This window comes from Oncorhynchus mykiss, chromosome 1 (genome assembly GCF_057628025.1).
Source record: "Oncorhynchus mykiss isolate SJ-2025 chromosome 1, ASM5762802v1, whole genome shotgun sequence".
Classification (NCBI taxonomy): domain Eukaryota; kingdom Metazoa; phylum Chordata; class Actinopteri; order Salmoniformes; family Salmonidae; genus Oncorhynchus; species Oncorhynchus mykiss.
The window spans coordinates 27265918-27280691 of record NC_143022.1 but is presented as its reverse complement, the minus strand read 5'-3'; the positions used below and the strand labels follow the sequence as shown (position 1 = coordinate 27280691).

Genomic DNA, 14774 nt, shown 5'->3' with positions numbered 1-14774 from the left:
GATAGGAGAGGAGGAAGCCGGGGCGGGTTTCCACTCTAGTCCGATGGTGCTCTGGGACTGCAGGGCTGGGGCGAGTCCAGCGGCCGACCAGACTCAGATGAGATCTGGAGACAAACATATCTGTGAATGTTTCCAGCACCATAGCTGTGTCCACTTGTCACCCTTTCAGTCCCACTCCTTCTTTCACGAGCGAGAGAGAGTTGAAGAGAAGGAGCAAGGGAGAGTGGTTTGAGCAGTTGGAAGAACAAGCATGTGAAATGACAGACTGTCTTAGAGGCAGATGATGGGGCTGCGACCGCAGGAAAGAAACTGATCTGGAATATGGTGTAGTGTGGTGTAGTTTGTCATTGCCAGCATGAATTATGAGTCTACATTTTGTGCCAGCAGTATTTGATTCATTAATATGCATAATGTCAATAAAGGGGTTTAATTATCTGATTCCAGCTGCACTATCTGGACAATTGCTCTCAATAGCCTAGTTCGGACATCATGATTTGACAGTTATGATAACAATATGTCATGATTTTTTGCAGATTTTTCTGTAAAATTATTGTCTGTTATGATGTTCATGCACCGATCAGTCTAGCTGCTGCCGTAACCTGCTCGTAAATCATAGTTTTTGATGGCCATTTGAGCCATGTGTTGTAGGTCTAAGAACATGCCCTCTGGGGCTATGCTGGAGTAATGGCCCATGTCTCCACAGCTAACCGAGGTTCCGTGCACTGCATGCCATTCTGTGTGTGTATTTTCTTGTTTGTTTACGTGTGTGTGTGTGTGTGTGTGTGTGTGTGTGTGTGTGTGTGTGTGTGTGTGTGTGTGTGTGTGTGTGTGTGTGTGCGTGTCACCTGGCCTGAGGAAAGTGCTCTGTCATAGACAGGCTGAAGCTTGTCTACAATGATCTTTTAGATGATTGCATGACAACACACCTATGCCAGCTACTAACAGGGTATCGATCTGACACACAACTTTATCTGGAACACTCAAAGGAATGTTCCAGGCCTCCAACTGACCAGCAGAGTGCTCTGGCTGAGAGAGGGAGGGAGAGGGGTTGAGGGGGATGGTCCTTGTTTCTTCCCTTCCCTTCTAAAGGGAAGGGAGAAAAAGCAAGAGAAAGAGAGCGAGGGTAGAAAATATATATAGATAAAAATAAATGTAAGGGATTCGGTAGAGAATGGGAAGGAGAAGAGAGATAGATAAAAACAAAGTCTTACTGTATATTATTCTATGGATATAGGCTGGGGGTCCGCGTGAGAGGGGAAAGGAAGACATTGTAATGTGGTCCAGGGGCAGCGTATACTATTGTCATTGATTTCCTCGCTCTACTTCCTCCTTTATAATTCAGTAGTTCTTAACTTTTCAGCCAGCAACAAACTTTTTAACATTACAATTATTCCACAATACTGACGACGGATCAGCTCCCAGAGATACAGTGTATTACCACCTATGGCTGGAAGTAGGCTATTGAGGCGGCTTGTTATACAGTACTTAGGCAATAATAATGCACTAAGTCACAGATTGGGTAAATCAATGCACACATTATGTCACACATCATGAAACACATGCAAACATTACAGGCAGTAGCCTAGTTGCAAAATATAACTCAATTGAATAAACATGAAATTGATTTCAACACTATTGAAGCAGCCAATAGTATCGACACATGGTCTAACGACTCACTTAGTGAACATTCTCTCTACGTGCTTGCTTGGGAAACACTCTTAAAATGTTGGCTCGTAAATAACAATTAATCTGGTATGATCATCGTACACTCTTAGAAAAACAGGTGCTATCTAAAACCTAAAAGGGCACATTGAATTTACAATACTAACCTAATTGACGGAGTGAAAAGAATGAAGCCTGTTTGCAAAAAGGCACTAAATTAATACTAAATTAATACTGCAAAAAATGTGGCAAAGCAATGACATTTTTGTCCTGAATACAAAGGAATACAAAGTATTATGTTTGGGGCAAATCCAATACAACACATCATTGAGTACCACTCTCCATATTTGAAGCATAGTGGTGGCTGTGTCATAGGGCAGCGCACAATTGGCCCAGTGTCGTCCAGGCCTGGCCAGGGTAGGCCGTCATTGTAAAGAAGAGTTCATTCTAAACTGACTTGCCTAATTAAATAAAGGTTAAATAAAACAATGTTATGGGTATGCTTTTAATCGTTGAGGACTGGGGACTTTATCAGGATAAAAAAAGAAACGGAATGGCGCTAAGCACAGGCAAAATCCTAGAGGAAAATCTGTCAGTCTGCTTTCCATTAGACAGTGGGAGATGAATCCACCATTCAGTAACAATAACCTAAAACACAAGGCCAAATCTACACTGGAGTTGCTTACCAAGAAGACGTGAATGTTCCTGAGTGGCCGAGTTACAGTTTTGGCATAAATCTACTTGAAAATCTATGGCAAGACTTGAAAATGGTTGTCTAGCAATGATCAACAACCAATCTGACAGAGCTTGAAGAATTTAGAAAAAAATCTTAGGCAAATGTTGCACAATCCAGGTGTGGAAAGCTCTTAGAGACATACCCAGAAAAACTCACAGCTGTAATCGCTGCCAAAGGGGATCCTACAAAGTATTGACTCAAGGGTGTGAATACTTATGTACATTAGATATTTCTGTATATCATTTTCAATGCATTTGTAAAAATGTCTAAAAGCACGTTTTCACTTTGTCATTATGTGTAGATGGGTGAGCATTTTTTTTTTTTATAAATTTGGAACTCAGGCTGTAACAACAAAATATGGAATAAGTCAACAGGTAGGAATAAATCAAATCAAAATCAAATCAAATTTATTTATATAGCCCTTCGTACATCAGCTGATATCTCAAAGTGCTGTACAGAAACCCAGCCTAAAACCCCAAACAGCAAGAAATGCAGGTGTAGAAGCACAGTGGCTAACTCCCTAGAAAGGCCAAAACCTAGGAAGAAACCTAGAGAGGAACCAGGCTATGTGGGGTGGCCAGTCCTCTTCTGGCTTTGTTGGGTGGAGATTATAACAGAACATGGCCAAAATGTTCAAATGTTCATAATTGACCAGCATGGTCAAATAATAATAATCACAGGCAGAACAGTTGAAACTGGAGCAGCAGCCCGGCCAGGTGGACTGGGGACAGCAAGGAGTCATCATGTCAGGTAGTCCTGAGGCATGGTCCTAGGGCTCAGGTCCTCCGAGAGAGAGAAAGAAAGAAAGAGAGAATTAGAGAGGGCATACTTAAATTCACACAGGACACCGGATAGGACAGGAGAAGTACTCCAGATATAACAAACTGACCCTAGCCCCCCGACACATAAACTACTGCAGCATAAATACTGGAGGCTGAGACAGGAGGGGTCAGAATACTTTCTGAAGGCACTGTATTTTCATCTTTTTTTACTTTCTTTTCTTTCAGGCACACAGGGAAGGGGTGGGTAAGAGGAGGGTTATTTGGTCGCAAGGATGGAGGGTGAATTTATGTACATCTTGAATATTATTGCCTGCCTGTGATTTGAAACCCTCACAGAAAAAAATAATAATAATAAAAAGTTGGTAACAAAAAAATAATACAAATCCTCATGGACTTCTTGGTTCTAACAGTCGGGTCAACTGACCTGGGTGTCCTCCATTTGCCCTGCAGCCAGCTAGAGAGCAGTGAGGTGAGGACTGTGCTCAGTCTGCGTGGCTGAGCCATTGTTCTACAAGAAGGAGAAATAAATGGATCCATGTTGCACTCGTTGGTGTGTGAAGTTGCAGATTCACCTGAATTACTATGTTCCAGATACACCGTAAAACATTTCTCTGCGTGTCAGAAAACGCTCCTTCTTTTTGGAATGACCGGGTGAATTCCACAGAGCTTTGCCTCACTACAACACCTGATGGCCTTGCACAGTGGAGCTATCAGAAAGATGAAGGTAAAGGAGAGATACTGTTTTTAGGAGAAGGGGTTTCCTGGGTGTTTATTTTGGACTCCCTCGTCAGTGGGATTTTCTCCTGATCTCTAATGCCCTACAGAGGACTCTTTCAGTCCCCCTTGTGTGTATTTTATATGCTTTTGGCCATTTCCTGCAGTCAAATGACCAAATTGCCCTCTAGTGGCCTCATTGATGGAATATATTTGTATTTTTCAAAATGTCATCATTAATACATTCATTCAAGTGTTTCTATGTCAAACGGTTTTGTTATATTTCAGTCTTCTGTGATGTATATAAAGTGTAATATTGGGATGCAAACTCAACATTTTATACATTTAAACTCTATATCTGACATGGTACAGGTGTCTTCTTTTTTAAGCCCATAACCATGTGTGTGAGGTGTATACTTTTGTTTCAAAGTAGATTTAAGACTTCCAAGGAACACTGTGTGACCCTGATTTAGAGGTTAACGTGTTTGTGTTGAACATTTCCAAGGTTTGGGTCTGAATCCTATCTGCTTATCTAATAATGGTATCACTCCCAAAACCCCCTACTACTATGTGAGATAGTAAAATATTAAAGGAAAAAGAAACATGCACATGTTTATGTGAATGCTCTAGTCAAGGTCTTAGGTGATGTTCAGTGTCAGCGTTGTGTTGTGTCCTGCATGATGTTGAATGGCTCTTTATTAAAAATGTGAAACACCCTCCTGGTGGGCTGCACTTGTCAGTTAGAGTGATGAATACATTATCAAAGCCCCCTACCACCCGTCACCTTGCCTCATATCAGCAGCTCTTTATGTATGCATGAAGGAGCTGAGCGCGGTTTGTTTACGGTGACATACTCGACCTCCATACAGACGCTATGTAGAGGGAGAGCCCGCTCAGAACACCGCTGCACTGCGCTGCACTGCACACCCACCCAGGGATATTATCCACACATTTAAGCAGGGTGATGCCTCAGTATTCATCAGAGCAAACTGGCTTCCGTTCTAGTGTAATTGAAAGCTAAGAAGGAGCAGCGAGCGAGGTGTCTGTGTGTTTTGTATCTCAGCTCTGGTGCACAGCTCCATAGAGATCTGATTCAACATGATTCAGATTCATTTGGCAGCTCATCGCCACAGGCCAGAATGTAGTCTCATAAACCTGGATGAGTTGAAGACCTGTCAATCAAACACCTGTACTGTCTGCAGTGCTCTGCACTATTCAACTTAAAGAAAAACAACTCCATCCGTGCTTCACTTAGTGAGAAAACCAGTGCTCTTTCCCTCCATTAACGGCATGCCTCTCTCCTTTCAGTACCTCAGATAACTTCTGCTCTGCTTGTCCTGCATCATTGCTATGCTAAGTGCAAAGAATGAGATGTTCGTCCCCGTAATGGCCTGAGTAATTTCCAGCATTCAGAACTGTTCTGATACAATGATTTAGAGCGAAGTGTCTGTTATGTCTGCTCCACATCTCCAGTCAGACAGTGTGTTGAATCAGAGGGTAATAGAGAGAGAGGGAATTGAGATGGAGTAACGCTAACTAGCAGAGTACAGGGAGACTGTCTCGACGGGGACAGCAGTGTGACTCATGTGTCAGCCCACTGCAATACATCTGCATTCTAGATCAGTCACCACTGACTATGCCTCTGTCTGATAGACTGCTGATCTAAATTCTATAGATCTGTGTCTCGCTGTGATTTTACTGCTTAATAAGGGACTCAGTGAGGGCCGTGATACCTATCATTAATGAATCAATTCCTGGCTAATTTGGGATTTGGGACTGATTGTGACTTTAACAGATTGAAGCATTCTGAATGGACTGGATCAGCTCTGACTGGCCTGCTGGCTGGCTTGCTAGCTGCACCAATAAAAGTGTTTAAAAGACCTCTGCTTCCCCTCAACATCTAACAACAAAACAAGCTGTCTCATAGATGTCCTTCCAGCAGCCAGGTCTGCAGATCACATGCTCCAATACAAGAGAGAGATAGAAAGGGATGGGAGAATGAGCCAGGATACCTCACCCCTCTGAGTGGTCTGAGTGCTGCTTTTCACCCTCTGTGTTTTAGTCAGAGCTGACCCTTTATGAGAAGTAAAGCTGCAGGTGAGGAGGTTAGCTACATAGCAGACATGTGTTTCTGCACAGCCAATCAATTACGACCCAGAGCTTTGAAGCGGGCCGTGCGGGGAGGACGGAGTGGGTAGGGGGAGAGGAGCCAGCATCCGGTCCGATCTAATGGCGTTGTAATGGGATATGGTCGGGAAGCGGAGGAGATTACAGTCCAACGCTGCCTCGCCTTCAGTTTTCTCCCCTGTCTCGTCTCTCTCTCATTAACCTTGTCGCTCTATATATCTCTCTCTTTCATATTCAATTCAATTTAAATTTATTGGGCTTTATTGGCATGTGAAACATATGTTTACATTGCCAAAGCAAGTGATATAAATAATAAACAAAAGTAAAATAAACAATAAAAAAATACAGCAAACATTAAGCTCACAAAAGTTCCAAAAGAATATGTCTATATACAGTGTTGTAATGATGTGCAAGTAGCTAAAGTACAAAAGGGAAAATAAATAAACATCAATATAGGCTGTATTTACGGTAGTGTTTGTTCTTCACTGGTTGCCCTTTTCTTGTGGCAACACGTCACAAATATTGCTGCTGTGATTGCACACTGTGGGTGCTGCTATGGTGACCAGTGAACTAAGATAAGGCGGGGCTTTACCTATCAAAGACTTGTAGATGACCTGGAACGAGTGGGTTTGGCGATCTAATATGAAGCGAGGGCCAGCCAACGAGTGCATACAGGTCTCAGTGGTGGGTAGTATATGGGGCTTTGGTGACAAAACGGAGGACACTGTGATAGACTGCATCCAATTTGTTGAGTAGAGTGTTGGGGGCTATTTTGTAAATGACATCGCCGAAGTCGAGGATCGGTAGGATAGTCAGTTTTACGAGGGTATGTTTGGCAGCATGAGTAAAGGTTGCTTTGTTGCGAAATAGGAAGCCAATTCTAGATTTAGTTATGGATGGGAGATGCTTAATGTGGATCTGGAAGGAGAATTTACAGTCTAACCAGACACCTAGGTATTTGTAGTTGTCCACATATTCTAGGTCTGAACCGTCCAGAGTAGTGATGCTGGACGGGTGGGCAGGTGCGGGCAGCGATTGGTTGAAGAGCATGCATTTAGTTTTACTTGCATTTAAGAGCAGTTGGAGGCCACGGAAGGAGAGTTGTATGGCATTGAAGCTCGTCTAGAGGTTAGTTAGCACAGTGTCCAAAGAATGGCCAGAAGTATACAGAATGGTGTCGTCTGCGTAGAGGTGGATCAGAGACTCACCAGCAGCAAGAGCGACAGTCATTTGAGAAACCAAGGCTGTTGAGTCTGTCGATAAGAATGTGGTGATTGAGAGAGTCGATGGCCTTGGCCAGGTCGATGAATACAGCTGCACAGTATTGTCTCTTATCGATGGTGGTTATGATATTGTTTAGGACCTTGAGCGTGGCTGAGGTGCACCCATGACCAGCCCGGAAGCCAGATTGCATAGCGGAGAAGGTACGGTGGGATTCGAAATGGTCAGTGATCTGTTTGTTAACTTGGCTTTCGAAGACCTTAAAAAGGCAGGGTAGGATAGATATAGGTTTGTAGCAGTTTGGGTCTAGAGTGTCTCCCCCTATGAAGAGGGGGATGACCGCGGCAGCTTTCCATTCTTTGGGGATCTCAGACGATACGAAAGAGAGGTTGAAGAGGCTAGCATTAGGGGTTGCAATGATTTCGGCAAATAATTTTAGAACGAGAGGGTCCAGATTGTCAATCCCGGCTGTTTTATAAGGACCCAGATTTTGAAGCTCTTTCAGAACATCAAATATCTGGATTTGGATGAAGGAGAAATGGGGAGGCTTGGGGAAGATGCTGTGGGGGGTGCAGGGCAGTTGACCAGGGTAGAGGTAGCCAGGTGAAAAAGCATGGCCAGCCATAGAGAAATGTTTATTGAAATTCTCAATTATCGTGGATTTATCGGTGGTGGCATCCTATTTTTTGCTAATTATTTTTGTAAATTCTTTCCAATGTATCAAGTAAATATATTTTTGTTTTCTCATGATTTGGTTGGGTCTAATTGTGTTGCTGTCCTGGAGCTCTGTGGGGTCTGTTTGTGTTTGTGAACGGAGTTCCAGGACCAGCTTGCTTAGGGGGATCTTCTCCAGGTTAATTTCTCTGTTGGTGATGGCTTTGTTATTGAGGATTTGGGAATCACTTCCTTTTAGGTGTTTGTAGAATTTAACGTCTCTTTTCTGGATTTGGATCATTAGCAAATATCGGCCTAATTCTGCTTTGCATGCATTTTTTGGGTGTTTTACATTGTACACATAGGATATTTTTGCAGAATTCTTCATGCAGAGGCTCAATTTTGTGTTTGTCCCATTATGTGAATTATTGGTTGGTAAGTGGACCCCATACCTCACAACCATAAAGGGCAATGGGTTCTATAACTGATTCAAGTTTTTTTAGCCAGATCCTAATTGGTATGTTGAATTTTATGTCCCTTTTGATTGCATAGAAGGACCTTCTTGCCGTTTCTCACAGATCGTTGACAGCTTTGTGAAAGTTACCTGTGGCGCTGATGTTATGGCCAAGGTATGTATGCTCTAGGGCAACAGTGTCTAGATGGAATTTGTATTCGTGTTCCTGGAAACTGGACCTTTTTTGGAACACCATTATTTTTGTATTAATGAGATTTACTGTCAGGGCCCAGGTCTGACAGAATTTGTGCAGAAGATCTAGGTGCTGCTGTAGACCCTCCTTGGTTGGGGACAGAAGCACCAGATCATCAGCAAACAGTAGACATTTGACTTCAGTTTAAGTGCCCTCGCCAATTCGTTGATATATATGTTGAAGAGGGTGGGGCTTAAGCTGCATCCCTGTATCACCCCCCAGCCCTGTGGAAAGAAGTGTGTGTTGTTTTGTCAATATTAACCACACACTTTGTGTACATGGATTTTATAATGTCGTATGTTTTTCCCCCATCACCACTTTTCATCAATTTGTATAGCAGACCCTCATGCCAAATTGATTCGAAAGCTTTTTTGAAATGAACAAAGCATGAGAACCCTTTGCCTTTTTTTTGTTAGTTTGTTTTGTCAATTTGGTTGCTGTTGACCCATATCACCGGTATTTATTGGGGTCAAATTTGTCTCTAATTTTGTGGATTGGGGTGATCAGTCCTTGGTTACAAATATTGGGGAATGTGCCAGAGCTAAGGATGATGTAAAGAGTTTAAGTATAGCCAATTGGAATTTGTGGTCTGTATATTTTATCATTTCATTTAGGATAGCATCAACCCCACATGCCTTTTTGGGTTGGAGGGTTTGTATTTTGTCCTGTAGTTCATTCAATGTAATTGGAAAATCCAGTAGGTTCTGTTAGTCTTTGATAGTTGATTCTAAGATTTGTATTTGATCATTGTTATAGAGCTAAAACGATTAGATAAGTGGTTTATCCATACATCTTCATTTTGGACAGATAACTCTTCGTGTTGTTGTTATTTTAGAGTTCTCCAATTTTCCCAGAAGTGGTTAGATTCTATTGATTCTTCAAGTACGTTGAGCTGATTTCTGACGTGCTGTTCCTTATTTTTTCGTAATGTATTTCTGTATTGTTTTAGTGATTCACCATAGTGAAGGCGTAGGCTCAGGTTTTCTGGATATCTATGTTTTTGTTTGCATAGGTTTCTACATTTCTTTCTTAGGTTTTTGCATTCTTCATCAAACTATTTGTCATCATTGTTAATTTTCTAAGGTGGCCTGCTTGAAATGTTTAGATATGATAAGGAAGCTGAGAGGTCAAATGTACTGTTTAGGTTTTCTACCTCCAAGTTTACACCTTCACTATTATATTGAAACCTTTTGTGCAGGAAATTGTCTGGAAGGGATTCGATTTGTTGTTGCCTAATAGTTTTTTGGTGGATTTCCACAATATTTTCCTTCCATCTATATCATTTCTTAATATTATTCAGTTCCTTTGGCTTTGATGCCTCATGATTACGCATAGCTCTGTTCAAATAGTGATTTTGCTGTGATCTGATATGGGGTGTCAGTGGCCTGACTGTGAACGCTCTAAGAGACTCTGGGTTGAGGTCAGCAACAAAGTAGTCTACAGTACTACTGCCAAGAGATGAGCTATAGGTGTACCTAGCATAGGAGTCTGCTCAAAGCCTACCATTGACTATGTACATACCCGGCATCTGACAGAGCTGCATGAGTTGTGACCCTTGTTTGTTGGATATGTTGTCGTAGTTGTGTCTAGGGGGGCATATAGGGGAGGAAATGCTGTTACCTCCAGGTAGGTGTTTGTCCCCCTGTGTGCTGAGGGTGTTGGGTTCTTGTCCAGTTCTGGCTTTTAGGTATCCACAGACTAGTACTTGTCCCTGAGCCTGGAAATTGTTGATCTCCCCCTCTAGGATAGAGAAGCTGTCATTGTTAAAGTATGGGGATTCTTTTGGGGGGAAATAGGTCGGACATATGAGGATATTTTTTTCTCTGTTGAGATCATTTCCTTATTAATTTCTAGACAGATGTAAAATGTTCCTGTTTTGACTAATTTAATAGAGTGGGTTAGGTCTGCTCTATATCAAATTAGCATACCCTGTTTCACACCAAATTAGTCCCTTCCCTGTTTCACACCTGGTAGATTGGTGGATGGTACTACCAGCTCTCTGTAACCTAGAGGGCAACCAGTGGGTACATCTCCTTTATACCATGTTTCTAATAGGTTGACAATGTCTGTATTTAAAATGTATTTGAAGTCTGGGTCTTTAGGCCAAATGCAGATGACCACAGACCTTGTATTTAACTAGTCAAGTCAGTTAAGAACAAATTCTTATTTTCAATGATGGCTTAGGAACAGTGGGGTAACTGCCTTGTTCAGGGGCAGAATTACACATTTTTACCTTGTCAGCTCGGGGATTCGATCTTTCAACCTTTGTTACTAGTCCAACACTCTAACCACTAGGCTACCTGCCTACCCAATATTCCAGGATGAGACAGTAAAAGCTTTGTGTTCCATATTGTCTAGTGTTATTTTTGTGTGGTTTAGGCCGGGACCATCACAGTAGGTGTGAGCAGAGCATTTTTAGCATCTGCATACATACCTCTTAGGTCGCAGGATAGGGCTTAGGCGGGTGTAATAGTGAGGGTTGGGCCTGTTGCTCTGCTCACGGCCTGGGCATATGTCCTGCTGTCATGTTGAGGTCCTTGCCACAGGGGTGAGGGGCATGGGGTGGGCAGAAGGAGCATGGGTCTGATATGGGGGGGCCTATATAGGGTGTGGCCAGGGTTTGCTTGGGGTGGTCTTAGCTGGTTTGGGTGTGGCTGGTGATACCGTGGTCTGGGTGTATGTCCTCTTGGCGTGGGTTCTCTCGGTGCAGGTCCTTCAGGAGGGAGTCTTGCCGGTCTGGAAGGGTGTCTCGCTGGTCTGGGCGGGGTGCCCGTTGCTCTGTTGCTCCTGTGTGAGGTGCTGGGGCTACAGTTGAGGGTGACGTCCTTCAGGGTCCTGGCAAAAGTTGGGATTGTTGCCTTGTAGAGGTGGACCTGGTCGTAAAGGCTGTTCAAGTCTAGGGTGGAGTGGTGGGCCATGTGTACATTAAGTTTTGAGGCACAGTCTCGTGAAATGCTTGCATTCACCCGCTGCATGGTGGCACGGTGAAAGTCTTTTTGTGGTAGCAGGGTGGAGATAACCACTTGTGCATTGGGGAAAGTGGAAGAAGCTTTTTCAATCACTCCCTTGAATGCTGTTGCCACCCTTTCCTGCTGGGCCCTCAGGTCATTTGTGCCCATGTGAATTATGATGTGGCTGGGGCAACCTAGTCTGTCCTTTGATAACAGCTCCAGGGCATGCCTAGTGTTAGGGTACCAGAGTTTTGCCACGTTGTGTTTAGGAAAAAGTTTATCCTCTTGAATGTATTTGCCATTTGAGTCAATGAGGAGAACGATCTCTGGCGTTTGTGTGTCCTCAGTGGATGTGGGGGGGGGTTGTCAGGAGGGCTATCGGGGGAACTGACAGGGCTGTTAGGGGGCGGTGGAGTCTGTTGGGTTGGTGGGTCCTGTGTTGTCTGTCCCATTGTGGTGTTGAGGTTGTGGTCCTGGTCTGAGGTGGGCTGTTCTGCTGTGTCTGAGGGAGAGTCCTGCTCTATGTCACACCTCAGCTTTCTGACCTTGTCCTTCAGCTAAGTTGTTTACATTCCCCTCTTTGTAGCAGTCAGCAAATAGTGTCTCTGGATTGTCCTTGAGGAGCTTTTTTTGTACTTATTCCTTGCAGAGTTATTCTTAATATCAATAGGGTACTGTATTGTAATGACTTCTGGACAGGGATAAGCCTTTGGAGCTTTTGCATCACACATTTGATTTCACACTTCAGTGCTAATTGAAGGTTCCGCCAGGTCTGTTCTGTCACAGCATCTTGGTAGCTTAGTATGCTTATTTATTTAGCTTTATATAACAAAATGACCTAGAGATTATTGCCTTTTACTATTTGGCTTCAGAAGTAGCTTCAGACTGAATATTTCTCACTCGGTGTTGTGTTGGATGGTATTTACAGGTTCTGCTGTGTTTCTTCTGCATGTTTTGGTTTGTTAGAAAAAAAAAATTATAGTCCTTGTTTGTAATAGTCCATTCAGGTCATTTTGTTTTAGGTATGGGATTTTGATTTGGATTAAATTCAAGTTTATCTACATTTATACAACTTTAATTCTATCTTTTTTGCAGAACAACTCAGGAGCTCTCTCTCTTTCTCCCTATTCTCTCTCTCTGTCCCACTCTCTCTCTCCCTCTCTGTGGCCAAACACGTTGTTTTTATCCTCGCCAGAGAGAGAGCCCTTAGAGAAGAAAAGCAGTCGTCCTTCAGAGTCCCCATGTCTGTAATTAAAGGACACTCCTGTTAAATTGGCAAGAGAGAAAAGTTTGCCTTGTTTTTCGTTGTTACAAATCTGTCTAGTGTCCATGGTCAAATTAATTTGCCATGGTGAAGATGTATGCTATACTGTTTGTCACTGGGTGTTTCACTGAACCTTTTAACCACTTCTAATTAAAATGAAGTATAACAAGTAATAGAAATACAAGCCCAGTGGCTTTACCAATTGTCCAGCTGTCACTTTCTGTTATAAGTCTCTCTGTGAGAAAAAAAGGCCTTCATCGTGTATTTTCTTCCTCTGGACTTAAGGACATTTCAGAGTCAGCACAAAGCGGTGGCATGGCTGTGGGCTTTAGTGATGAAAGCTGCCAAGGGCGTTGGCAGAGTGGGGTGACTGGACTCATCCTCCTAGTTTGTCTCTCATTAGACAGACATGGGAGGCCAATCAGCTGCTTTGTTCTTAGAGGGAGGTCTGGGAAGCAGGCTGGGAGGCTGCAGTTTAATGGTTTGTCTTTGACATAGCAGGTTCCAACTAGTCCCCTAGTTAGAAAGACCACTGACATTAATGACAGATCAGTTTCCTGCCATGTTTAAATCACCAGAGATACAGTGTGTTGAACATCTATATTTGGGTGTTTTTTGACATTCACATCCCCTTTTAACTATGAGATATCCAGATGTGATTAACCTTCTAATAATAATAATATACAGTATAATAATTATATATGCTATTCGTGCATACATTTTCCAAATCCAAGAATAATGACAAACACTGTGCTGTGACTAGTTTGTATAGTGTAAAGGACACACACAGGTGTCTGTAATCATGGCCGGGTGTGGCCTGATTTCATTGCTTAATTCTCAGATATAAAAAAAGAACATACCAAAAACATGAAAAGATATTATATGCAATCATAGATACAATTTGGCTACATCGGCCTACAAACATTTACAATAGCAAAATCACAATAATCACAAGAATGTCTTCAGATCAAAGTCTACATTGAGACTCGAGAGGAGCAAGGGTCTTAAATTAAATATCCAGGCAGCCTCTCATTTTAACAATAACTTGTCGAGGTCACCCCCTCTCCTAGGGAGGGTGACATGTTCGATGCAGATATAACATAGGGATGAAATCGAGTGATTTGCTTCCAAAAAGTGGGCCACACAGACTAACGGACATAGGAACAATAACTGACAGAACAGAGGGTACCTATATATAATTACTAATCAGGGGAATTGGAATCAGGTGTGTGTAATGAGATGCCTAGTGGCCGGTGACGTAGACCTCCGGAACTGGTGCACGGAATGACCAGCAGTACCGGGGGAATCCGTGACACTTGCTTTAAAGTTGAGTGAATAGTATGCTTTCATTCCTCACTTGCTGTTTCTAGTCGTATCAATAGCCTTTCCAGCAGCTTTATAGAATAAAATGATAACCAGAAGTCTATTTTGAAAGTAAAATGTCAAACTATCAGTGCACCTGTCCTCCTCAGTTGTCTCCCTGAAGTCATCCTTCTTAAAAACACCCTCCCACTGCTAAATTGGCTGTGGCTGAACTAATTTACACCATTGATCAGGCAATCAGATTAGCATGAAGCTATAGTATTTCACATAATTCGCTAGAGAGAGAGATAGAGATGAATGTGAGTGATTTAGTGAATGAAGGAAGGGCCTTCTCTGGGTAGACTAAACAAGACCACTCTATAAACTCTTAGAATTTTTTTTTGCCATCTAGAACCTAAAGGGGTTCTTCGGCTGTCCTCATATGACAGGGATCATCAACAACAAACATTTATTGAGTGGATGGTCAGGGGGCCAGAACATAACTACAAATAATTTGTAGACAGCAAATTGACCGCAAGATGCTCAAACATATATAATATTTGACTAAAACATAATTTCAAACCTTGCTTACATTTGTACACGATCACATATAGTGCCTTCAGAAATGACTCACACCCATTGGCTTTTCATATT

At 42.6% G+C, this 14774-nt stretch overlaps 2 protein-coding genes across 2 annotated transcripts in view; one reads left to right on the top strand and one right to left on the bottom strand.

Annotated features, from left to right (window-relative positions):
- LOC110520038 (cadherin-13) overlaps positions 1 to 14774 on the top strand; it is a 603183-nt gene that overhangs the window by 555495 nt on the left and 32914 nt on the right. The gene's annotated exons all lie outside the window — the stretch shown is intronic.
- LOC149985456 (uncharacterized) lies at positions 36 to 12006 on the bottom strand. The gene is made up of 3 exons (XM_090182358.1): positions 11947 to 12006; positions 11336 to 11896; positions 36 to 104 (listed from the first exon to the last, which is right to left on the bottom strand). The coding sequence occupies exons 1-3, from the start codon at positions 12004 to 12006 to the stop codon at positions 36 to 38; spliced, it is 690 nt and encodes a 229-aa protein (XP_090038484.1).

Excerpts from the sequence above, each read along its gene's own strand:
- LOC149985456 (XM_090182358.1), bottom strand. The coding sequence starts at position 12,006 with ATGGGACAGACAACACAGGACCCACCAACCCAACAGACTCCACCGCCC. Across the intron at positions 11,897-11,946 it reads CACCGCCCCCTAACAGCCCT|GACACACAAACGCCAGAGAT; the intron begins GTCAGTTCCCCC and ends ACATCCACTGAG. Across the intron at positions 105-11,335 it reads CGAGACACCCTTCCAGACCG|ATCTCATCTGAGTCTGGTCG; the intron begins GCAAGACTCCCT and ends GTTTGTCTCCAG.